The sequence below is a fragment of the Macrosteles quadrilineatus genome, unplaced genomic scaffold (genome assembly GCF_028750875.1).
Source record: "Macrosteles quadrilineatus isolate MER2022 unplaced genomic scaffold, UCM_ALF_1.0 Scaffold_3__2_contigs__length_128488019, whole genome shotgun sequence".
In the NCBI taxonomy this organism is placed as follows: domain Eukaryota; kingdom Metazoa; phylum Arthropoda; class Insecta; order Hemiptera; family Cicadellidae; genus Macrosteles; species Macrosteles quadrilineatus.
In genome coordinates, this window is record NW_026542596.1 from 33,296,065 (window position 1) to 33,323,281 (window position 27,217).

At 27.7% G+C, this 27,217-nt stretch overlaps 1 protein-coding gene across 1 annotated transcript in view; it reads right to left on the reverse strand.

Annotated features, from left to right (window-relative positions):
* Positions 1 to 23,079, reverse strand: part of LOC128989094 (uncharacterized protein DDB_G0290685-like) — a 65,734-nt gene extending 42,655 nt beyond the window's left edge. The window contains exons 1-17 of the mRNA XM_054410953.1: positions 23,038 to 23,079; positions 21,981 to 22,023; positions 20,741 to 20,791; positions 20,335 to 20,391; positions 19,402 to 19,452; positions 17,235 to 17,285; positions 16,837 to 16,893; positions 16,576 to 16,632; positions 15,482 to 15,538; positions 14,965 to 15,021; positions 13,384 to 13,440; positions 12,427 to 12,483; positions 11,586 to 11,642; positions 10,601 to 10,657; positions 8,695 to 8,751; positions 1,124 to 1,180; positions 196 to 252 (exon numbers count right to left, since the gene is read on the reverse strand). Of these exons, the coding sequence (XP_054266928.1) occupies positions 196 to 252; positions 1,124 to 1,180; positions 8,695 to 8,751; positions 10,601 to 10,657; positions 11,586 to 11,642; positions 12,427 to 12,483; positions 13,384 to 13,440; positions 14,965 to 15,021; positions 15,482 to 15,538; positions 16,576 to 16,632; positions 16,837 to 16,893; positions 17,235 to 17,285; positions 19,402 to 19,452; positions 20,335 to 20,391; positions 20,741 to 20,791; positions 21,981 to 22,023; positions 23,038 to 23,079 (922 nt within the window). The remainder of the gene's footprint in view (positions 1 to 195; positions 253 to 1,123; positions 1,181 to 8,694; positions 8,752 to 10,600; positions 10,658 to 11,585; positions 11,643 to 12,426; positions 12,484 to 13,383; positions 13,441 to 14,964; positions 15,022 to 15,481; positions 15,539 to 16,575; positions 16,633 to 16,836; positions 16,894 to 17,234; positions 17,286 to 19,401; positions 19,453 to 20,334; positions 20,392 to 20,740; positions 20,792 to 21,980; positions 22,024 to 23,037) is intronic.
* Between the last annotated feature and the right edge of the window lie 4,138 nt (positions 23,080 to 27,217).

The window sequence follows — 27,217 nt, forward strand, 5'->3', positions numbered from 1 at the left end:
GCTACCATGCACAATCGGCAGAACAGGACACCTACTGCTCAAAGATAACACAATAATTAATTACCATAAAAGGCAAGTTTTTGACGTTTCTTATTATGAATTGTTTTTATTTATTATTTTATTTATATTTCATGTGCATATTTCTTAGCGATATAAAACTACCCAAATGAGTTTTTTTACGATTTAATTTTTTACCTTCATCACTGTTCATTTTGTCTTTTTTCCACCCCTTTGAACCACCATCTTCATATCCTGTAATAAAACAATCAGCAGTCTAAAAATAACTTTCGTCATGGAAGGAAATAGAATGAGTTGGATACATGATTTTATAGATGATATTATGATATTTTTTTAACCCATTCTTAACTTTTTACGTCTATAAAATATATCCAACCGTACATTAATATAGTTTAAAATATGAAAAAGATTGCTTAAAATAATAGTTTATTTAAAACTTAAAAATCAAAACAATAAACAAAAGAAGAAATTGTGTTTTTATCGAGTGTTACGTTATTTAAATAAATTAAATCTTTTTAAATAATAATATTCGCTGCTTAGCTTTTAAATTGTTTTCGTATATAACATTCCGTAAAAGGTTCCGTCGTAAAAAGACAAATTTTCTATTAATATTCTAAGCATTCTCTATCTATTTCAAAAAAATATTTAAATAGTTTTCGAAAGTAATTTTAACCATGTTAAACTCAGTAAAGTAGTCGGTTTCCAAAAGCGTAAGATAACATTGACATTAGCTTATCCCTCTAGAATAGTTATCCCACAACAAATAATAATCTCAATTTATCTATTAACAGCTATCCAATAATAAAAAGTTATTCAACTTAATGTTGATTTGATATAAACAGGATTTGTTAAGGCGTATGAAGAGAGACCTCAACATTTTACTGGACTGTGTAAAGTCTTAGCCACCTGAGCTACCATGCACAATCGGCAGAACGGGACAACTACTGCTCAAAGATAACACTATAATTCATTACCATAAAACGCAAGTTTTTGACAATTCTTATTATGAATCGTTTTTATTTATTATTTAATTTATATTTCATTTGCATTTTTCTTAGCGATATAAAACTATCCAAATAAGTTTTGTTACGATTTAATTTTTTACCTCCATCATTGTTCATTTGGTCATTTTTCCACCCCATTGAACCACCATCTTCATATCCTGTAATAAAACAATCATCAGGCTAAGAATAACTTTCGTCACGGTAGAAAATAGAATGAGTTAGATACATGATTTTATAGATAGTATAATGATAATTTTTAACTTTTATTAAATTTTTACGCATATAAAATATATCCATCCTTACATTAATATAGTTTAAAATTTGAAAAAGGTTGCTTAAAATAATAGATTATTTAAAACTTAAAAATCAAAACAATAAACAAAAGTAGAAATTGTGTTTTTATCGACTGTTACGTTATTTAAATAAATTAAAATTTTTTTAAATAATATTCGCTGCTTAGCTTTTAAATTTTTTTCGTATATAACATTCCGTAAAAGGTTCCGTCGTAAAAAGACAAATTTTCTATTAATATTCTAAGCATTCTCTATCTATTTCAAAAAAATATTTAAATAGTTTTCGAAAGTAATTTTAACCATGTTAAACTCAGTAAAGTAGTCGACTTCCAAAAGCGTAAGATAACCTTAGGCATTAGGTTATCCCTCTAGAAGAGTTAAGCCTCAACAATTAATGATCTAAATTTTATTATTACAAATCTATTCAATAATTAAAAATTATTGAAATTGAATTATGATTGCATATCAACGGAATTTGAAACTGCGTATGTAGAGAGATCTCAACATTTTACTGGAATGTGTGGAGTCTTAGCCACCCGAGCTACCATGCACCATTGGCAGAACGAAACAACTACTGCCCAAAGATAATACTATAATTATTTTACATAAAACGCAAGTTGTAGACGTATCTTATTATGAAATGTTTGTATTTATTAACAGAATAGATGACCTCTTTTACAGTAGTGGTTTTGTTTTTAATTTCATGTGCATATTAATTAGCAATATAAAACTAACCAAATAGGTTTTCTTACAATTTAATTTCTTACCTTCTTCATTGTTCATTTTGCCTCTTGTCCATCCATCAGCGATATCTTGATATCATGTAATAAAACAATCAGAAGTCTAAGAATAACTTATGTAACGCTATAAGCTAGTATAAGTTAGATACATGTTTTTATAAATTATATTTTGATAATTTTTTAAACCCATTCTTAGATCCTTTACGTCTATAAAATATATCCATTTATACATAAAAAAAGTTCAAAAATTAATAAATGTTGCTTAAAATAATAGATTATTTGAAACTTAAAAATTAAAACATAAATTAAAGTAGAAATTTGGTTTTTATCGACTGTTTCGTTAATTAAAAAAATTTGAAAAATTTGAAAAATATTCACTGTTAGCTTTTGTATTATTTTGGAAAAAAAATTCCTTAAAATTTTCTGTCGTAAGCATAAATTTTACTTTTAACATTCTACGCATTCTCTATCTATTTAAAAAAAATATATATACTTAAATAGTTTTCGAAAGTAAATAAAACCATGTTAAACTCAGTAAAGTAGTCGGCATCCAAAAGTGTAAGATAACCTTGACATTAGCTTATCCCTCTAGAATAGTTATCCCACAACAAATAATAATCTCAATTTATCTATTAACAGCTATCCAATAATAAAAAGTTATTTAACTTAATTTTGATTAGATATACACGGGATTTGATACTATGTATGCAGAGAGACCTCAACATTTTACTGGACTGTGTAAAGTCTTAGCCACCTGAGCTACCATGCACAATCGGCAGAACAGGACACCTACTGCTCAAAGATAACACTATAATTAATTACCATAAAAGGCAAGTTTTTGACGTTTCTTATTATGAATTGTTTTTATTTATTATTTTATTTATATTTCATGTGCATATTTCTTAGCGATATAAAACTACCCAAATGAGTTTTTTTACGATTTAATTTTTTACCTTCATCACTGTTCATTTTGTATTTTTTCCACCCCTTTGAACCACCATCTTCATATCCTGTAATAAAACAATCAGCAGTCTAAAAATAACTTTCGTCATGGAAGGAAATAGAATGAGTTGGATACATGATTTTATAGATGATATTATGATAATTTTTTTAACCCATTCTTAACTTTTTACGTCTATAAAATATATCCATCCGTACATTAATATAGTTTAAAATATGAAAAAGATTGCTTAAAATAATAGTTTATTTAAAACTTAAAAATCAAAACAATAAACAAAAGTAGAAATTGTGTTTTTATCGAGTGTTACGTTATTTAAATAAATTAATTTTTTTTAAATAATAATATTCGCTGCTTAGCTTTTAAATTGTTTTCGTATATAACATTCCGTAAAAGGTTCCATCGTAAAAAGACAAACTTTCTATTAATATTCTAAGCATTCTCTATCTATTTCAAAAAAATATTTAAATAGTTTTCGAAAGTAATTTTAACCATGTTAAACTCAGTAAAGTAGTCGACTTCCAAAAGCGTAAGATAACCTTAGGCATTAGGTTATCCCTCTAGAAGAGTTAAGCCTCAACAATTAATGATCTAAATTTTATTATTACAAATCTATTCAAAAATTAAAAATTATTGAAATTGAATTTTGATTGCATATCAACGGAATTTGATACTGCGTATGTAGAGAGATCTCAACATTTTACTGGAATGTGTGGAGTCTTAGCCACCCGAGCTACCATGCACCATTGGCAGAACGAAACAACTACTGCCCAAAGATAATACTATAATTATTTTACATAAAACGCAAGTTGTAGACGTATCTTATTATGAAATGTTTGTATTTATTAACAGAATAGATGACCTCTTTTACAGTAGTGGTTTTGTTTTTAATTTCATGTGCATATTAATTAGCAATATAAAACTAACCAAATAGGTTTTCTTACAATTTAATTTCTTACCTTCTTCATTGTTCATTTTGCCTCTTGTCCATCCATCAGCGATATCTTGATATCATGTAATAAAACAATCAGAAGTCTAAGAATAACTTATGTAACGCTATAAGCTAGTATAAGTTAGATACATGTTTTTATAAATTATATTTTGATAATTTTTTAAACCCATTCTTAGATCTTTTACGTCTATAAAATATATCCATTTATACATAAAAAAAGTTCAAAAATTAATAAATGTTGCTTAAAATAATAGATTATTTTAAACTTAAAAATTAAAACATAAACTAAAAGTAGAAATTTGGTTTTTATCGACTGTTTCGTTAATTAAAAAAATTTGAAAAATTTGAAAAATATTCACTGTTAGCTTTTGTATTATTTTGGAAAAAAAATCCTTAAAATTTTCTGTCGTGAGCATAAATTTTACTTTTAACATTCTACGCATTCTCTATCTATTTAAAAAAAATATATATATATACTTAAATAGTTTTCGAAAGTAAATAAAACCATGTTAAACTCAGTAAAGTAGTCGGCATCCAAAAGTGTAAGATAACCTTGACATTAGCTTATCCCTCTAGAATAGTTATCCCACAACAAATAATAATCTCAATTTATCTATTAACAGCTATCCAATAATAAAAAGTTATTTAACTTAATTTTTATTAGATATACACGGGATTTGATACTATGTATGCAGAGAGACCTCAACATTTTACTGGACTGTGTAAAGTCTTAGCCACCTGAGCTACCATGCACAATCGGTAGAACAGGACACCTACTGCTCAAAGATAACACTATAATTAATTACCATAAAAGGCAAGTTTTTGACGTTTCTTATTATGAATTGTTTTTATTTATTATTTTATTTATATTTCATGTGCATATTTCTTAGCGATATAAAACTACCCAAATGAGTTTTTTACGATTTAATTTTTTACCTTCATCACTGTTCATTTTGTATTTTTTCCACCCCTTTGAACCACCATCTTCATATCCTGTAATAAAACAATCAGCAGTCTAAAAATAACTTTCGTCATGGAAGGAAATAGAATGAGTCTGATACATGATTTTATAGATGATATTATGATAATTTTTTTAACCCATTCTTAACTTTTTACGTCTATAAAATATATCCATCCGTACATTAATATAGTTTAAAATATGAAAAAGATTGCTTAAAATAATAGTTTATTTAAAACTTAAAAATCAAAACAATAAACAAAAGAAGAAATTGTGTTTTTATCGAGTGTTACGTTATTTAAATAAATTAAAAATTTTTAAATAATAATATTCGCTGCTTAGCTTTTAAATTGTTTTCGTATATAACATTCCGTAAAAGGTTCCGTCGTAAAAAGACAAATTTTCTATTAATATTCTAAGCATTCTCTATCTATTTCAAAAAAATATTTAAATAGTTTTCGAAAGTAATTTTAACCATGTTAAACTCAGTAAAGTAGTCGACTTCCAAAAGCGTAAGATAACCTTAGGCATTAGGTTATCCCTCTAGAAGAGTTAAGCCTCAACAATTAATGATCTAAATTTTATTATTACAAATCTATTCAAAAATTAAAAATTATTGAAATTGAATTTTGATTGCATATCAACGGAATTTGATACTGCGTATGTAGAGAGATCTCAACATTTTACTGGAATGTGTGGAGTCTTAGCCACCCGAGCTACCATGCACCATTGGCAGTACGAAACAACTACTGCCCAAAGATAATACTATAATTATTTTACATAAAACGCAAGTTGTAGACGTATCTTATTATGAAATGTTTGTATTTATTAACAGAATAGATGACCTCTTTTACAGTAGTGGTTTTGTTTTTAATTTCATGTGCATATTAATTAGCAATATAAAACTAACCAAATAGGTTTTCTTACAATTTAATTTCTTACCTTCTTCATTGTTCATTTTGCCTCTTGTCCATCCATCATCGATATCTTGATATCATGTAATAAAACAATCAGAAGTCTAAGAATAACTTATGTAACGCTATAAGCTAGTATAAGTTAGATACATGTTTTTATAAATTATATTTTGATAATTTTTTAAACCCATTCTTAGATCTTTTACGTCTATAAAATATATCCATTTATACATAAAAAAAGTTCAAAAATTAATAAATGTTGCTTAAAATAATAGATTATTTTAAACTTAAAAATTAAAACATAAACTAAAAGTAGAAATTTGGTTTTTATCGACTGTTTCGTTAATTAAAAAAATTTGAAAAATTTGAAAAATATTCACTGTTAGCTTTTGTATTATTTTGGAAAAAAAATTCCTTAAAATTTTCTGTCGTGAGCATAAATTTTACTTTTAACATTCTACGCATTCTCTATCTATTTAAAAAAAATATATATATATACTTAAATAGTTTTCGAAAGTAAATAAAACCATGTTAAACTCAGTAAAGTAGTCGGCATCCAAAAGTGTAAGATAACCTTGACATTAGCTTATCCCTCTAGAATAGTTATCCCACAACAAATAATAATCTCAATTTATCTATTAACAGCTATCCAATAATAAAAAGTTATTTAACTTAATTTTTATTAGATATACACGGGATTTGATACTATGTATGCAGAGAGACCTCAACATTTTACTGGACTGTGTAAAGTCTTAGCCACCTGAGCTACCATGCACAATCGGTAGAACAGGACACCTACTGCTCAAAGATAACACTATAATTAATTACCATAAAAGGCAAGTTTTTGACGTTTCTTATTATGAATTGTTTTTATTTATTATTTTATTTATATTTCATGTGCATATTTCTTAGCGATATAAAACAACCCAAATGAGTTTTTTTACGATTTAATTTTTTACCTTCATCACTGTTCATTTTGTATTTTTTCCACCCCTTTGAACCACCATCTTCATATCCTGTAATAAAACAATCAGCAGTCTAAAAATAACTTTCGTCATGGAAGGAAATAGAATGAGTCTGATACATGATTTTATAGATGATATTATGATAATTTTTTTAACCCATTCTTAACTTTTTACGTCTATAAAATATATCCATCCGTACATTAATATAGTTTAAAATATGAAAAAGATTGCTTAAAATAATAGTTTATTTAAAACTTAAAAATCAAAACAATAAACAAAAGAAGAAATTGTGTTTTTATCGAGTGTTACGTTATTTAAATAAATTAAAAATTTTTAAATAATAATATTCGCTGCTTAGCTTTTAAATTGTTTTCGTATATAACATTCCGTAAAAGGTTCCGTCGTAAAAAGACAAATTTTCTATTAATATTCTAAGCATTCTCTATCTATTTCAAAAAAATATTTAAATAGTTTTCGAAAGTAATTTTAACCATGTTAAACTCAGTAAAGTAGTCGACTTCCAAAAGCGTAAGATAACCTTAGGCATTAGGTTATCCCTCTAGAAGAGTTAAGCCTCAACAATTAATGATCTAAATTTTATTATTACAAATCTATTCAATATTTAAAAATTATTGAAATTGAATTATGATTGCATATCAACGGGATTTGATACTGCGTATGTAGAGAGATCTCAACATTTTACTGGAATGTGTGGAGTCTTAGCCACCCGAGCTACCATGCACCATTGGCAGAACGAAACAACTACTGCCCAAATATAATACTATAATTATTTTACATAAAACGCAAGTTGTAGACGTATCTTATTATGAAATGTTTGTATTTATTAACAGAATAGATGACCTCTTTTACAGTAGTGGTTTTGTTTTTAATTTCATGTGCATATTAATTAGCAATATAAAACTAACCAAATAGGTTTTCTTACAATTTAATTTCTTACCTTCTTCATTGTTCATTTTGCCTCTTGTCCATCCATCAGCGATATCTTGATATCATGTAATAAAACAATCAGAAGTCTAAGAATAACTTATGTAACGCTATAAGCTAGTATAAGTTAGATACATGTTTTTATAAATTATATTTTGATAATTTTTTAAACCCATTCTTAGATCCTTTACGTCTATAAAATATATCCATTTATACATAAAAAAAGTTCAAAAATTAATAAATGTTGCTTAAAATAATAGATTATTTGAAACTTAAAAATTAAAACATAAACTAAAAGTAGAAATTTGGTTTTTATCGACTGTTTCGTTAATTAAAAAAATTTGAAAAATTTGAAAAATATTCACTGTTAGCTTTTGTATTATTTTGGAAAAAAAAATCCTTAAAATTTTCTGTCGTAAGCATGAATTTTACTTTTAACATTCTACGCATTCTCTATCTATTTAAAAAAATATATATATATATATACTTAAATAGTTTTCGAAAGTAAATAAAACCATGTTAAACTCAGTAAAGTAGTCGCCATCCAAAAGTGTTAGATAACCTTGACATTAGCTTATCCCTCTAGAATAGTTATCCCACAACAAATAATAATCTCAATTTATCTATTAACAGCTATCCAATAATAAAAAGTTATTTAACTTAATTTTGATTAGATATACACGGGATTTGATACTATGTATGCAGAGAGACCTCAACATTTTACTGGACTGTGTAAAGTCTTAGCCACCTGAGCTACCATGCACAATCGGCAGAACAGGACACCTACTGCTCAAAGATAACACTATAATTAATTACCATAAAAGGCAAGTTTTTGACGTTTCTTATTATGAATTGTTTTTATTTATTATTTTATTTATATTTCATGTGCATATTTCTTAGCGATATAAAACTACCCAAATGAGTTTTTTTACGATTTAATTTTTTACCTTCATCACTGTTCATTTTGTCTTTTTTCCACCCCTTTGAACCACCATCTTCATATCCTGTAATAAAACAATCAGCAGTCTAAAAATAACATTCGTCATGGAAGGAAATAGAATGAGTTGGATACATGATTTTATAGATGATATTATGATAATTTTTTTAACCCATTCTTAACTTTTTACGTCTATAAAATATATCCATCCGTACATTAATATAGTTTAAAATATGAAAAAGATTGCTTAAAATAATAGTTTATTTAAAACTTAAAAATCAAAACAATAAACAAAAGTAGAAATTGTGTTTTTATCGAGTGTTACGTTATTTAAATAAATTAATTTTTTTTAAATAATAATATTCGCTGCTTAGCTTTTAAATTGTTTTCGTATATAACAGTCCGTAAAAGGTTCCGTCGTAAAAAGACAAACTTTCTATTAATATTCTAAGCATTCTCTATCTATTTCAAAAAAATATTTAAATAGTTTTCGAAAGTAATTTTAACCATGTTAAACTCAGTAAAGTAGTCGACTTCCAAAAGCGTAAGATAACCTTAGGCATTAGGTTATCCCTCTAGAAGAGTTAAGCCTCAACAATTAATTATCTGAATTTTATTATTACAAATCTATTCAATAATTAAAAATTATTGAAATTGAATTTTGATTGCATATCAACGGGATTTGATACTGCGTATGTAGAGAGATCTCAACATTTTACTGGAATGTGTGGAGTCTTAGCCACCCGAGCTACCATGCACCATTGGCAGAACGAAACAACTACTGCCCAAAGATAATACTATAATTATTTTACATAAAACGCAAGTTGTAGACGTATCTTATTAAGAAATGTTTGTATTTATTAACAGAATAGATGACCTCTTTTACAGTAGTGGTTTTGTTTTTCATTTCATGTGCATATTAATTAGCAATATAAAACTAACCAAATAGGTTTTCTTACAATTTTATTTCTTACCTTCTTCATTGTTCATTTTGCCTCTTGTCCATCCATCAGCGATATCTTGATATCATGTAATAAAACAATCAGAAGTCTAAGAATAACTTATGTAACGCTATAAGCTAGTATAAGTTAGATACATGTTTTTATAAATTATATTTTGATAATTTTTTAAACCCATTCTTAGATCCTTTACGTCTATAAAATATATCCATTTATACATAAAAAAAGTTCAAAAATTAATAAATGTTACTTAAAATAATAATAGATTATTTTAAACTTAAAAATTAAAACATAAACTAAAAGTAGAAATTTGGTTTTTATCGACTGTTTCGTTAATTAAAAAAATTAAAAAAATTTGAAAAATTTGAAAAATATTCACTGTTAGCTTTTGTATTATTTTGGAAAAAAAATTCCTTAAAATTTTCTGTCGTAAGCATAAATTTTACTTTTAACATTCTACGCATTCTCTATCTATTTAAAAAAAAATATATATATACTTAAATAGTTATCGAAAGTAAATAAAACCATGTTAAACTCAGTAAAGTAGTCGGCATCCAAAAGTGTAAGATAACCTTGACATTAGCTTATCCCTCTAGAATAGTTATCCCACAACAAATAATAATCTCAATTTATCTATTAACAGCTATCCAATAATAAAAAGTTATTTAACTTCATTTTGATTAGATATACACGGGATTTGATACTATGTATGCAGAGAGACCTCAACATTTTACTGGACTGTGTAAAGTCTTAGCCACCTGAGCTACCATGCACAATCGGCAGAACAGGACACCTACTGCTCAAAGATAACACTATAATTAATTACCATAAAAGGCAAGTTTTTGACGTTTCTTATTATGAATTGTTTTTATTTATTATTTTATTTATATTTCATGTGCATATTTCTTAGCGATATAAAACTACCCAAATGAGTTTTTTTACGATTTAATTTTTTACCTTCATCACTGTTCATTTTGTATTTTTTCCACCCCTTTGAACCACCATCTTCATATCCTGTAATAAAACAATCAGCAGTCTAAAAATAACTTTCGTCATGGAAGGAAATAGAATGAGTTGGATACATGATTTTATAGATGATATTATGATAATTTTTTTAACCCATTCTTAACTTTTTACGTCTATAAAATATATCCATCCGTACATTAATATAGTTTAAAATATGAAAAAGATTGCATAAAATAATAGTTTATTTAAAACTTAAAAATCAAAACAATAAACAAAAGTAGAAATTGTGTTTTTATCGAGTGTTACGTTATTTAAATAAATTAAAAATTTTTAAATAATAATATTCGCTGCTTAGCTTTTAAATTGTTTTCGTATATAACATTCCGTAAAAGGTTCCGTTGTAAAAAGACAAATTTTCCATCAATATTCTAAGCATTCTCTATCTATTTCAAAAAAAATATTTAAATAGTTTTCGAAAGTAATTTAAACCATGTTAAACTCAGTAAAGTAGTCGACTTCCAAAAGCGTAAGAAAACCTTACGCATTAGGTTATCCCTCTAGAAGAGTTAAGCCACAACAGTTATTGATCTCAATTTTATTATTACAAATCCATCCAATAATTAAAAATTATTGAAATTGAATTTTGATTGGATATAAACGGAATTTGATACTGCGTATGTAGAGAGATCTCAACATTTTACTGGAATGTGTAGAGTCGTAGCCACCCGAGCTACCATGCACCATTGGCAGAACGAAACAACTACTGCTCAAAGATAATACTATAATTATTTTACATAAAACGCAAGTTGTAGACTGATTTGTTGTTTTTTTTTTTTGTTTTTATTCTGAATTGTTTGTATTTATTAACACAATATATGACCTTTTTACAGTAGTGGTTTTGTCTTTAATTTCATGAGCATATTTTTTAGCAATATGAAACTACCCAAATAGGTTTTCTTATAATTTAATTTCTTACCTTCATCATTGTTCATTTTGACATTTCCCGAACATATTGCACCGCCATCTTGATATCCTGTAATAGAACAATGAGCAGTCTAAGAATAACTTATGTAACGCTATAAGCTTGTATGAGTTGGATACATGTTTTTATAAATTATATTTTGATAATTTTTAATAATAGATTATTTTAAACTATAAAATTAAAACATAAAACAAAAGTAGAAATTGGGGTTTAATCGACTGTTACGTTAATTAAATAAATGTAAAAAAATTTAAAAAATATTCACTGCTTAGCTTTTAAACTCTTTTTGTATATACCATTCCGTAAAAGTTGCTGTCGTAAGAATAAATTTTGCTTTTAACATTCTACGCATTCTCTATCTATAAAAAAAAAAAATTAAATAGTTTTTGAAAGTAAATGAAACCATGTTAAACTCAGTAAAGTAGTCGGCTTCCAAAAGCGTAAGATAACATTGACATTAGCTTATCCCTCTAGAATAGTTATTTTACAACAAATAATAATCTCAATTTATCTATTAACAGCTATCCAATAATAAAAAGTTATTCAACTTAATTTTGATTAGATATAAACGGGATTTTTTACTGCGTATGTAGATAGACCTCAACATTTTACTGGACTGTGTAAAGTCTTAGCCACCTGAGCTACCATGCACAATCGGCAGAACGGGACAACTACTGCTCAAAGATAACACTATAGTTAATTACCATAAAAGGCAAGTTTTTGTCGTTTCTTATTATGAATTCTTTTTATTTATTATTTAATTTATATTTCATTTGCATTTTTCTTAGCGATATAAAACTATCCAAATAAGTTTTGTTACGATTTCATTTTTTACCTCCATCATTGTTCATTTGGTCAATTTTCCACACCATTGAACCACCATCTTCATATCCTGTAATAAATCAATCAGCAGTCTAAGAATAACTTTCGTCACGGTAGGAAATAAAATGAGTTGGATACATGATTTTATAGATGATATTTTGATAATTTTTTTGACCCATTCTTAACTTTTTACGTCTATAAAATATATCCATCCTTACATTAATATAGTTTAAAATATGAAAAAGGTTGTTTAAAATAATAGATTATTTAAAACTTACAAATCAAAACAATAAACAAAAGTAGAAATTGTGTTTTTATCGACTCATACGTTATTTAAATAAATTAAAATTTTTTAAATAATATTTGCGTCTTAGCTTTTAAATTGTTTTCGTATATACCATTCCGTAAAGGGTTCCGTCGTAAAAGAAAATTTACTATTAATATTCTTAGCATTCTCGATCTATAAAAAAAAAATATTTAAATAGTTTTCGAAAGTAATAATAACCATGTTAAACTCAGTAAAGTAGTCGACTTCCAAAAGCGTAAGATAACCTTGGCATTAGGTTATCCCTTTAGACGAGTTAAGCCACAACAATTAATGATCTCAATTATTTTATTACAAATCCACCGAATAATTAAAAATTATTAAATTAAATTTTAAATTGGATATCAACGGGATTTGATACTGCGTATGTAGAGAGATCTCAACATTTTACTGGAATGTGTAGAGTCTTAGCCACCCGTGCTACCATGCACCATTGGCAGAACGTAAAAACTACTGCTCAAAGAAAATACTATAATTATTTTACATAAAACGCAAGTTGTAGACGTATCTTATTATGAATTGTTTGTATTTATTAACACAATATATGACTTTTTTACTGTAGTAGTTTTGTTTTTAATTTCATGTGCATATTATTTAGCAATATAAAAGTGCCCAAATAGGTCTTCTTAAAATTTAATTTCTTACCTTCATCATTGTTCATTTTGACTTTTTCCCAACCTCTTACACCACCATCTTGATATCCTGTAATAAAAAAATCAGCAGTCTAAGAATAACTTATGTAATGCTAGAAGCTAGTACGACTTTGATACATGTTTTTATAAATTATATTTTGATAATTTTTAATAATAGATTATTTTAAACTATAAAATTAAAACATAAAACAAAAGTAGAAATTGGGGTTTAATCGACTGTTACGTTAATTTAAATAAAAATAATATATAATAAATAATATATAATATAATATAATATAATATAATATATATAATAAAATATAATAAATGTAAAAAATTTAAAAAATATTCACTGCTTAGCTTTTAAACTCTTTTTGTATATACCATTCCGTAAAAGTTGCTGTCGTAAGAATAAATTTTGCTTTTAACATTCTACGCATTCTCTATCTATTTAAAAAAACAAAAAAAAACAAATAGTTTTTGAAAGTAAATGAAACCATGTTAAACTCAGTAAAGTAGTCGGCTTCCAAAAGCGTAAGATAACATTGACATTAGCTTATCCCTCTAGAATAGTTATTTTACAACAAATAATAATCTCAATTTATCTATTAACAGCTATCCAATAATAAAAAGTTATTCAACTTAATTTTGATTAGATATACACGGGATTTGATACTGTGTATGTAGTGAGACCTCAACATTTTACTGGACTGACTAAAGTCTTAGCCACCTGAGCTACCATGCACAATCGGCAGAACAGGACACCTACTGCTCAAAGATAACACTATAATTAATTACCATAAAAGGCAAGTTTTTGACGTTTCTTATTATGGATTCTTTTTATTTATTATTTAATTTATATTTCATTTGCATTTTTCTTAGCGATATAAAACTATCCAAATAAGTTTTGTTACGATTTCATTTTTTACCTCCATCATTGTTCATTTGGTCTATTTTCCACACCATTGAACCACCATCTTCATATCCTGTAATAAATCAATCAGCAGTCTAAAAATAACTTTCGTCACGGTAGGAAATAGAATGAGTTGGATACATGATTTTATATATGATATTTTGATAATTTTTTTTAACCCATTCTTAACTTATTACGTCTATAAAATATATCCATCCTTACATTAATATAGTTTAAAGTATGAAAAAGGTTTCTTAAAATAATAGATTATTTAAAACTTAAAAATCAAAACAATAAACAAAAGTAGAAATTGTGTTTTTATCGACTGTTACGTTAACAAATAATAATCTTAATTTATCTATTAACAGCTATCCAATAATACAAAGTTATTTAACTTAATTTTGATTAGATATAAACGGGATTTGATACTGCGTATGTAGAGAGACCTCAACATTTTACTGGAATGTGTAGAGTTTAGCCACCCGTGCTACCATGCACCATTGGAAGAACGAAACAACTACTGCTCAAAGATAATACTATAGTTAATTACCATAAAAGGCAAGTTTTTGTCGTTTCTTATTATGAATTCTTTTTATTTATTATTTAATTTATATTTCATTTGCATTTTTCTTAGCGATATAAAACTATCCAAATAAGTTTTGTTACGATTTCATTTTTTACCTCCATCATTGTTCATTTGGTCAATTTTCCACACCATTGAACCACCATCTTCATATCCTGTAATATAACAATCAGCAGTCTATGAATAACTTATGTAACGCTAGAAGCAAGTATGAGTTGGATACATCTTTTTATAAATCATATTTTGATAATTTTTTATAATATATTGTAACAAATAATAATCTCAATTTATCTATTAACAGCTATCCAATAATAAAAAGTTATTTAACTTAATTTTGATTAGATATACACGGAATTTGATACTGTGTATGTAGTGAGACCTCAACATTTTACTGGACTGTGTAAAGTCTTAGCCACCTGAGCTACTATGCACAATCGGCATAACGGGACACCTACTGCTCAAAGATAACACTATAATTAATTAATAAAAAAGGCAAGTTGTAGACGTTTCTTATTATGAATTCTTTTAATTTATTATTTTATTTATATTTCATGGGCATATTTTTTAGCGATATAAAACTACCCAAATAGGTTTTGTTATGATTTAATTTTTTACCTTCATCATTGTTCATTTTGTCTTTTTTCCACCCCATTGAACCAACATCCTCATATCCTGTAATAAAACAATCAGCAGTCTAAGAATAACTTTTGTCACGGTAGATAATAGAATGAGTTGGATACATGATTTTATAAATGATATTTTGATAATTTTTTTAAACCTGTTTTTATTAACTTTTTTACGTCTATAAAATATATCCATCCTTACATTAATATAGTTTAAAATTTGAAAAAAAGGTTGCTTAAAATAATAGATTATTTGAAACATAAAAATCTAAGCGATAAAAAAAGTATAAATTGTGTGTTTATCGACTGTTACGTTATTTCAATAAATTAAAAAATTTTAAATAATAGTCGCAGCTTAGCTTTTAAATTCTTTTCGTATATACTATTCCGTAAAAGGTTCCGTCGTTAAAAGAAAATTTCTTTTAATATTCTTAGCATTCTCTATCTATTTCAAACAAATATTTAAATAGTTTTCAAAAGTAATTTAAGCCATGTTAAACTCAGTAAAGGAGTCGACTTTCAAAAGCGTAAGATAACCTTAGGCATTAGGTTATCCCTCTAGAAGAGTTAAGCCACAACAATTATTGATCTCAATTTTATTATTACAAATCCATCCAATAATTAAAAATTATTGAAATTGAATTTTGATTGGATATCAAAGGAATTTGATACTGCGTATGTAGAGAGATCTCAACATTTTACTGGAATGTGTAGAGTTTAGCCACCCGTGCTACCATGCACCATTGGCAGAACGAAACAACTACTGCTCAAAGATAATAATATAATTATTTTACATAAAACGCAAGTTGTAGACGTATCTTATTATTTATTTATTTATTTATTTTATTTTTAATGCTAACAGGAATGTTCAATAACAGGAATGTTAACATGATATTACAATTAATAATAAACACAACTAGGGAAAAATGTCCGTCTTCAATGGTGACAGTTTATTATGAATTGTTTGTATTTATTAACACAATATATTACCTTTTTACAGTAGTGGTTTTGTCTTTAATTTTATGAGCATATTATTTAGCAGTATAAAACTACCCAAATAGGTTTTCTTACAATTTAATTTCTTACCTTTATCATTGTTCATTTTGACTTTTTCTAAACCTATTACACCACCATCTTGATATCCTGTAATAAAACAATCAGCAGTCTAAGAATAACTTTTGTAACGCTAGAAGCTAGTATGCGTTGAGTATATTAACATAAAAGGCAAGTTGTAGACGTTTCTTATTATGAATTGTTTTTATTTATTATTTTATTTATATTTCATATGCATATTTTTCAATGATATAAAACTACCAAAATAAGTTTTGTTGCGATTTAATCTTTTACCTTCATTATTGTTTATTTTGTCTTTTTTCCACCCTATTGAACCACCATCTTCACATCCTGTAATAAAACAATCAGCAGTGTAAGAAAAACTTTCGTCACGGTAAAAGCTAGTATGAGTTGGATACATGTTCTTATAAACGATATTTTGATAAATTTAATATCTATTCTAAACTTGTTTACCTCTACAAAATATATCCATCCTTTTTTAAATAGTTCAAAATTTGAAAAAGGCTGCTCAAAATAATAGATTATTTCAAACTTAAAAATTACAACATAAAACAAAAGTATAAATGTAGTTTTATAGAGTGTTAAGTTAATTTAATTAGTTGAAACTTGTGTTAAATTGTGATGCGTGAACGAGAAAAGATAAACTATATTAAATAATATTCGTTGCTTACCTTCTAAACTCATTTCGTACATAATATTAATATCCAATCCATCCAAATCGCCTGTTAACAGAAACGTTTAATAAAGTAGAAATTGTAATAAAAACTAAACAAAATAAGTTTAAATAAATACGAGGTGTTAGCCCGTCCTACGTACGGGAATTCAGTAGTCGGTTAAAACCGTGTATAATTCAGATCAGCTAGTTTACACATATAAAGACAAAGTTTCTTGCAGTTTTAATGTGAAAAATACAAATGTTGTGTGACCAAATATGTTTTTATTCCATCATAGGACTAAACGATATGCATTTTAAATCCGATAATTTTACAACAAAACAGCAATTCTGAATTTTTACGGTGTGAAAAGCGTTGAAGTGAGATTTGCAGCCGATTCGCACAGACGCACACTGATTATAAGTAGCCTACAGTAGAGAGAGTAATAGTCAATTGAGAAGTGTATAGACTTAGTCAACGATACCACCTTCCATAGCATACCTGCCTCTTCCATAATTATTATCACCACAATACAACTACTATACACAATTTCCAGTAGGTCTGAATAGAAACGACCTAAAATAAAACGATAATATCCAATAAAATTCACATTACACATAAATCGTCACACCTATCCTTTATATCAATTTCACTGCATTAATTGCTAAATAAATAAGTGTAAACAAAGAAAAGTAAAAACAATAACAGTTTGTTTTGAAACAGATGTTTGGTTCAAATAACATTCATTTGAAAAAAAGAAGATTACTAAAAGAACTGGTCACATGTAGCAGGAATATAAAAAGTAAACACGCTAGTAAAGCTAATCATGTAATTGTCAAGGTTTATTATCCATACCGTTATCAGTTCTATCCTTAATAATTACCCACCCTCATGGAATAAGTGTACATTGTAATTTCCCATATTCGTTAATTTAAACTACAATATATTCATAGTTGAAATAAAAGTGATATTTTCACGTTTGGGGGCGCTGATAGGCACCCCCAAACGTAACCACACTGAACACGATTTCATAAAAGGATGGTTTGTCTAATTGCAGTATCCTAGGTCAATGTTGACGTTGTGTTCAATCTTTGTATAAAACTCGGCTGAGGTTGTGGTGGTAATTTAAAATCATGATTCCTGATTATTCTTGATCTTTTTATGACATCAATATTTCCGCGCCTAATCCAAACAAAGTTAAAGCAGACAAACATTAATTGTAAACAAAAAGCTACCATGAAGAATTAAAACATGTAAACATTGTTATTTTTCTATTCTTTCCTCGAAAAAATGGTAAAATAATTTGCATATATCCTTTTTTATTAAGACTCATGTACAGAGCCTCGATTTGTACTGTGGTTTAAACTTTTTTAAACTGTGGTCTAATTATCTCAACTAATCTTACTTATTTCCTATAATCAATGACAAAATAAGAGTAAATAAAATAACCTCATAGTTCTATAGTTTATATTTAACCAGCTGTTAGTTAAAACAAATTATATTGCTCTTAAACAAAACGAAGAATACAAAGATTGATTTAAAAAATAATTTGAACATCCTAGTATTTTACTATGTATAATTTAATTAATCTGTCATCCTCTTACAGAAGAATTGAACGTATCAATGATTAGCATTACACATAGTATAAATAAGTCAACCCTAAGTATGTCTTTACATTTTTATTTAAATGCTGAATTTGTGACACAAAAGCTGAATGTTTACAGCTGTTATGTTAAGCAAATTATTTTATGCCAAAAGCTAGTTTAGAATCTTAGCGTCGGTTGCTAGACTTTAAGAAAATTAAAACTTTATTTCTAAAAAACTGGGACCCTAAACTAAAATTATGGCTTCGACATTCCCTAGTTCTCAAAATTATCTTTCTTTCAACACAAAAATCATGAAAATCCGTCGAGTGGTTGATTCAGAATCGTGAAATAAAAAAACACTGTTTCATTTTAATATTATAGATATACTATAGTAAATTGTTTGAATATTTGAATATTTAAAAGCAACATAAGAGCAATCCAAAGACTAAAAACGTTTTTCAAAATGATTTACATTTTCAAAATTTAAAAAAACTCAACTTACTTCGATTAAAACCAAAATAAATTAAAAATACCAATGAGCATAGTGATTAAAAGCAAACGATAAATAATAAATAATTTGAAGAATAATCACTGCTTACCTTGAAAATATTTTTCAAATATACCCTTTGAATCCATTAAATCCTTGTTGTCTGTTAACAGAAAATATTAATACAATTTTTGTGATACAAACACCAAATAAGTTTGAATAAAATGTATATTATAGTAAATGAAACCAATACAGTATATATAAAATGTTAATATTACAAGACAGCATAAAATACGAAAGTGAGCAAAATATTGAAAACATTGTTTTGAATTTCAATATTCAATAATTACTTACTTGTCCTTTTTAAAAATAAACTAAATCAGGAAAACACATACAAATTATGTAAGGGGTTTGAACGATAGAAATATTTTATTGCTATCTTTTTACTAATATGTTTACATTTTTGTTCACTGGATAAAAGGTTCCGTCGTAAAAATACATTTTCCTAAGATAATAACTATAAACATTCTATTCACTGTCCATTTAATCCAAAAAATATTTAAATCGTTTTCGAAATTAAATTAAAACATGTTAAACTCAATAAAGTAGTTGATTTCCAACAGCGTAAGATAACATTAACATAAGGTTATCTCTCTAGAAGAGTTAAGCCACAACAATTAATGATCTAAATTTATCTAATACAAAGCTATCCAATAATAAAAAAATGTTAAACTCAATTTTGATTGGATATCTATGAGATTTGATACTGCGTATGTAGAGAGACCTCAACATTTTACTGGACTGTGTATAGACTTAGCCACCTGAGCTACCATGCACAATCGGCAGAACGGGACTACTACTGCTCAAAGATAACACTATAATTATTTTACATAAAACGCAAGTTGTAGACGTATGTTATTAAGAATTGTTTGTGGTCAATATATATGATCTTTTTTACAGTAGTGATTTTGTTTTTATTTCATATTCATATTATTCAATGATATAAAACTACCCAAATAGGTTTTGTTACAATTAAATATCTTACCTTCGTCATAGTTTATTTTGTCTATTTTCCACCCCATTAAACCATCATCTTCATATCCTGTAATAAAACAATCATCAGTCTAAGAATAACTTTCGTCACGGTAGAAGCTAAGTATGAGTTGTTATACATATTTTTATGAATGATATTTTGATAATTTTTAAAATCCATTCTAAACTTTTTTACTTCTGTAAAAATATATCCATGCTTACATTTTAATAGTTCAAAATTTGAAAAAAAGGTTGCTCAAAATAATATATTATTTTAAACTCAAAAATTAAAACATAAAACAAAAGTATAAATTTAATATCATAGATTGTTACGTTATTTAAATTAGTTGAAACTTGTGTTAAATTGTGACGCGTGAACGAGTAAAGATAAACTATATTAAATAATATTCGCTGCTTACCTTCTAAACTCATTTCGTATATACTATCAAAATCCATTCCATCCAAATCGCCTGGTAACAGAAACACATACACATACATTAGATATTGTAATAAAAACAAAACTTGTAAGAAAAAAATTGCATAATTAGATATAATAGTTTCCATATTAAATTGTAAGCAAAAATAATAGTTACAATACTAGTAGTTAATGATATAAGAAATATTCAGTTTTCTTAAAGTATGAATTATCACTGCCGCATCAAACCTGCAGTCTAAGCGAATTTCCATTTTCCTGAATTTATATACAATTAATTAAATCTATTCCAATAACAGTAGGTTAGACGAGTACCTAGGTTCGCTTCTACAGGACGGCTAATAAAGTGTTTTTTTTTAATATTATAAGCTAATAATGATAATAAAAATTTTGCCAAGTTTGATCAAAATATATCCATAAACAAGCAAACTACAACATTTTACAATATTCGCCATAAGAATAACATGGGAATTTTTAATTAAATTTTTTTTGAATTTTCTCCGTAACCACTTACAGCAAAAAGCTATTCAATATACTAAATTGTTTGTCTTTTTGAGTTCATTAGAATGGTCTAGAGAGAAATTTGGAAATACTTTGTTTTGATGGTAAAAAATGAGAAAACCAATTTTTACCCATAAACCCACAATAAATTGGGGGTTCATACGGGGTTAAAACCCCCCCAATATTCATTGTTCTCATCAAATTCGAACAAATATTACTCAAGTTATAGCGTTCACGGACACAAACACAAATAATACATATACACAACAGAAAAGTAAATCGGTCTTGGGTCCTGCAGGTCTTACCATGAGACCTGCGGTAATTGTTATTTTTCTAGAAGGAAATTCTCTAAAGGAATCTACAACTAACATAAATTCCAATTAAATTAAACATGTCAATTACAACAATGCATTTGTTTTGCCAGATTCCATACCTCTATCTGGGAGTCCCATACCTCTAAGGGTCAATTATAACATTTTTAGGTAAGGTCTGTTCCCACAAATTATTATAAGTTTATAGTTAGTGTGTGGTGGAAAGTTAATAAAGATTCATTTGATGTACACTTTGACTATCTGAAAATGCCTTCACGGGATGTTTGGTCATAGTAAACGGTATGCTATTACATTACCAACGGTATTTATTAGTTTATTTAAAAAACTTTCTGCTTGTGATTTGGATTTTCAAAATAAACTTTGGAAAAACATATAGGTATAAAGTTGTCTTACATGTACACGGAGGTAGCGTCGTAGGACACGCTGATGACTTCGCCTGAAAATGAAATACATATATGAAATACTGCATAAGTGAATATTTATATTTAAACGGATCTTTTGTCTTTGATGCCAGGATTTAACTTTTGATATGTGGAGAAGCACAAACATCCTGTAGATTGTCAACAAAGTATAGAAAATGATTGTAATACAATTAAGGCTATCGAGTGTAAAACGATCTCCCACTTTGTATATTCTTTGTTTAGTATTTATAATGATAATTCTTGAAATGGGGAGAGTGGAAGCACGCTGCCAGAGTGACCACAAATATTTTAAATAGCATTACATAAAATTACTTGCAGAAATATAAACTAAAGAAATTTATTTTAATTAACTTTGTTAAACCAAAGAAAATATATCTTATTATGATGCATTGTGGTACTTCTGTTTATGAAAGTTCACAAACGATTAAACCATGTTAGTAAAAGATTGCACAAGAGTGCGTTTAATTGTGGGTAAGATTACACATTTTAAATATTTTTATAACATATAGTAACATTTATTACATTACCAATGATTTTTGTTGACTTAAAAACCAAATTCCTCTAAGACATGATATAAAAACGGGTCAATACTATTGTCGGACTAAAACAGACATTCGGCTGAAAAAATGTATGTCCTTTATATGAGATGTGTAGTTAATTATTGTATCGATGTAAAAATAAAATGATTATAAATATTGCCTTGGAGAAGATCCAATCTATAGTTATTATCAGACCAAACAATCTATATTTAAGGGAGATCAGGAACGACAATTCAATGCAGACTGGGAATCACGTTACACGTAACGATGCGCATTCGAGAATGGCAGAATTTCAACTCAAGCTTTCAAAAAAGGATTTTAACGCTAGAACTCGATTGTGCTATTTTTAGGTCAAAACAATATATAATATACTAGCCTGACTCCTATAAAATAACGGGACCTTCCCGAGTAATAGTAATAGTAATATACGAGAGAAATGTACGCTAGGTCAAAATATAAATTGTAAAAAATAAATACAACGGAACTCACCATTAGGAAGAACAGCACAGTGAATCCACTAAACGTCTCCATTTTGTGAGCTGTGTGGACTTCACAAGCTGGAGTGGAAGAGCATAATCTGTAGGTAGCCTTATAAACCCTATGTTATCTGGAAGCGTGAAAACTTATCACGATTTCGTGATTCCTATAGTCAAGCATTGCACGTCTTATTAACGACATCGTGGCTGTAACTTGAGAATAAAATCTTTATTGTTTGAAAAGTAAAAAATACACGTTTTTCCTCTCGTCATAACATTATATGAGAAAAAATTCGCCCTGACTCACGACAAGCTGTAAATTTAACTTGTTATAGTTTCCTAATTGTTATGAAGAATGTGTCATAATTTCATGACATACATAAATTTGACTTAAAATGCACTATTTTATATTCTTTATCTTATAAAAGATCTGTTGCAAATATTATACCACACGAATGAAATTTAGGTTTTTTTTCTATGCGATAAAGCGACTTTCCAATATTTTATGTCTAAATTATTACTGATATGCCTTCGTATTTTGACAAAAATATGGTCCAAGAATTATCTTTTTACTCTTGACATATAAATAAAAAAAATTCTAATTGCAATGCTATATTAATGACTATATGTAAGTGTTTAGTTGCAGGGAACTTTCCAACCCAATTATTGATATCAAAAACTATGAGAACCATGTCAATTGAAAAGCTTTACCTCAACAAAAAAGTAACTATTATTTTTATTCTATATGATGTAAACAGAAATATATTGGTGGTTCAATCACTAAGTAAAGTTGTTTTACATCACATGGTGATAAAAATGGTATTCCAAAAGTCTAGTTAATTTGTTTTTTATTTCTAATTATTGCAATCTATATGTTTGAATTAAAGCATTATATAATTGTTCATTTATAATTTCTTTTACATTATATTACAAAAAATGTGACTATTTCCTTAGAATTATTTCATATTTTTTATGGTTGTTTTTAATATATACTCATAACACTGGTCATTAAATAAATAGCCACATTGAATTCCTTCTCTTGAATTTTTTTCCTTATCTATACTTATTTAATACGCAAGCAGGATTTTTGTGACAATTACTCCTCCAAAACAACTGAACTGATTGACATGTTTTTGGTGTCATTGGAAAGAGCGTAACGTGAAGTTGTGCAGGAAACTTTCTTTTTAGGGAAATAATCAGAGAGTGAGGCCCTGGGGCCCTTTAAAGTTTTGTATTTCTCCATAAGATTAACATGGGAAACAAAAATTGTTATGAAACTCCAGCTGCTGTCAGAAATTAAAAGTGAGAAAAAGAACATATGTTAACAGTAAACAGTCAATAAGTTTCTTAATTGAACAGTTTGCTACAGACATTTACTCACTTGGTTGAAGTTAAATATTTACCCTTTAAATTTGGGTTGGCGTAAATATTACAATGGAAAAAACCAGAGAGGCTGGATAAATTGATATACTAAAAAGAAAACTGAGTTAACACTGTGCTGCATTTCTTAGTAATCATTGAAAGAGCCGATTTGCAAACCATGGAGACATAGGCAAGTCATAGAACACCACCTAGGAGAAGAAATAGAAATAATGTTTTTTTAATGGCATTTATAATCCTTATTATGGACAACCTAATGCGGCTATGAGTAAGGCTATTTGTAGCAAACACTAAATAAACAAGATCAGCTTCTGAAAAATTATAAGATATTTACAAGAAATGATGATTATATCGACCTGTTATGTACATATTGAGTATTTCCATAATCCTTTGGGTCGAATCTTTTAAAGTTATCAGAAATCATGGTAGTTATTCCTTTTAAAATAACGCCTGTTATAATTAGCAATTGCTCGAATTCGAGCAACAGGAACACTAGTATTTAATAAATCTCAAATAATTGAATAAAGCATTTTTTTCAATATATAAATAGTTAGTGCGTAAGTTGCAAGAATCCAAAAACTAAACCATGAAATTTTACGTGTACCTAATGTGAGTATAGTTGATGTTTAAACCCTTAAAAGCTTCATAAGTTCTTTTGGTACTTAGTCGTAACTACCTTTAACAAAAATCATGTTACAAAAGAAGACTTAGGAAGGTCCATTAGCCTTCAACACAAGAAGGAATTACTTTTCTGCGTTCTCATGCTTTGAGATTTTGGAGTCTTAATTACTTACAGTTAACTTCCTTTGATAGATCATGATCTGACAAAAAACTATAATATTTTATGAGAAACTAGTTGTACCCGTAGGCTTCGCCCTACATAGCGTTGTGCTTTATTAATAATACTACTATAAATCCACTGAAGTCGTGACTTCACTACAGGAAAGAGTGACATCTGCATTAATTTAAATTATTACATATTATAAGTTTTTGAAGATACTGTAGGAAAATGAATCAACACATCATTACCAAGATAAATAAATAGTTGTTTTGACATGAATAAAGTAACCACATCATCTGATCAGCTGTTATAATATTATCTTGGGTAAAATCTGTTGGGATTTGGCCGAGCACGCAGGTTTGCTATAATTGATTTATATGTGTATTAACATAAAAACAAATTATCACTATATTACAACAGATTGGCCAATGATAACGGCTAATACTAACAAGTTTTAAAATAAAAATTTCCAATGTTTTTTTTTTAGGTTACGGGTTTTATTTGGGACGTATCTTGGAAGTCATAGCACGAGCGAAAACGTATAGAATGTAAAGAAATGCGTAAATTAAGCACTAACTTGTAAAATGTGTTTTTGACCACTTTTACCAAATTATGTATTTTTATTATGTAAAACTAGCAGTTACCCAGCGCGCGTTGCTGCGCTAACAAATCCTATTTAAAATGGTAATTTGTTCTTTACAATAAATAATAAAAACGTTTACCAAAAACAAAAGTTGAATATTTACTTTACTCTGTTTCCAGTGGATAAAAGTTTTTTTGTTTTTTTTCTCACTAGGAGTTAAATATATAAGTTTTTAGGCGTACCTACCACCACGTGAGCACGCAATACGTAATACAGCTGTCCGTGTGAAAAGCATGCGTTTTCTAAATTTTAACCGGTGATAGTCAGGGATTGCCCTTTATATATATAGCATTGAACTATTTTATTTTATCATACGTTTACCGTTGCGTAAAACGTTTTTACCACGGTCATTATTTGCAAACCAAGACTCTTGAATTTTAAAAACACCAATCATTTGTTATGTTTCTCTAAAAAATATATGAAATATTTAGGAATTGTGGAAATCAAAATATATGTCACAAAATGCTCTAATACTCCAACTACTACACCCCAACAGGTTATGTATCTAATACATATTGAGATTAGCCTCTAGTCTGTATTCATGTTAGTATGTGGCTCAATACGTGTATTGCCGTGACATATGTGTGTATTGGGTTAGCCTACTATGAATGATGTGATTGTGCCATATACGTTAGGCTACTCTATTTCAAACTCATTAGCATATAATTTCTGAATTTGGTTCAATATAATCCGGACTGCCAAATAAGTTATTTATACATTTCTGCTGTATTCATAACTATATTTTACTATAAAAGTCAGTTTATTATTTCACATGCCTTCCAAACTACTACGCTTTAGCTCTAGACAAACGCCGAAGAAGTATTTTTTTTTCAAAAATGAAATAAACCTGCACGATGGTGTTAAACCTTATCTTGTAGAAGAAGAACATATCTTATCAGTAAATGTTATGAGTTAGAAAAACACATTTATAGGTAAACGCGAAACAAAACAGTAAAATAATTAACTGCGTTTTTATGTTGTGGTTTACGGTTCTAGGTTATACCAGGGATTAATCGTCATTTCATAGCCTCCTCTAGTACAAGGCCGCGGCGAGAGAAAAGTGACAATACCGCTGTCCCGGAGTACCAAAAAAGCTGTTGCACTAATTTAAAAAGGGGCGTATAGGCAATGTTTTCGTTTACACTTTTGGCATTACTTATGACATTACTTTGATCATTTTATGACTATGGGCCGGCCGGTGCGACGTTGCACACCAACGCCTTGTATTGGAGGCTATGATCCTTCTCTTGTGTCTCACCACGATGACTGCGTTATAGCACATAAACTTTTGGAGAAATTTCACTGAAACAGGAAACTCTAAAAATTGTACTAATTTTACGAAATGTAACAGTCAGTTTCCGCTCAGTTATTGCGACCTAAAACAGGCCT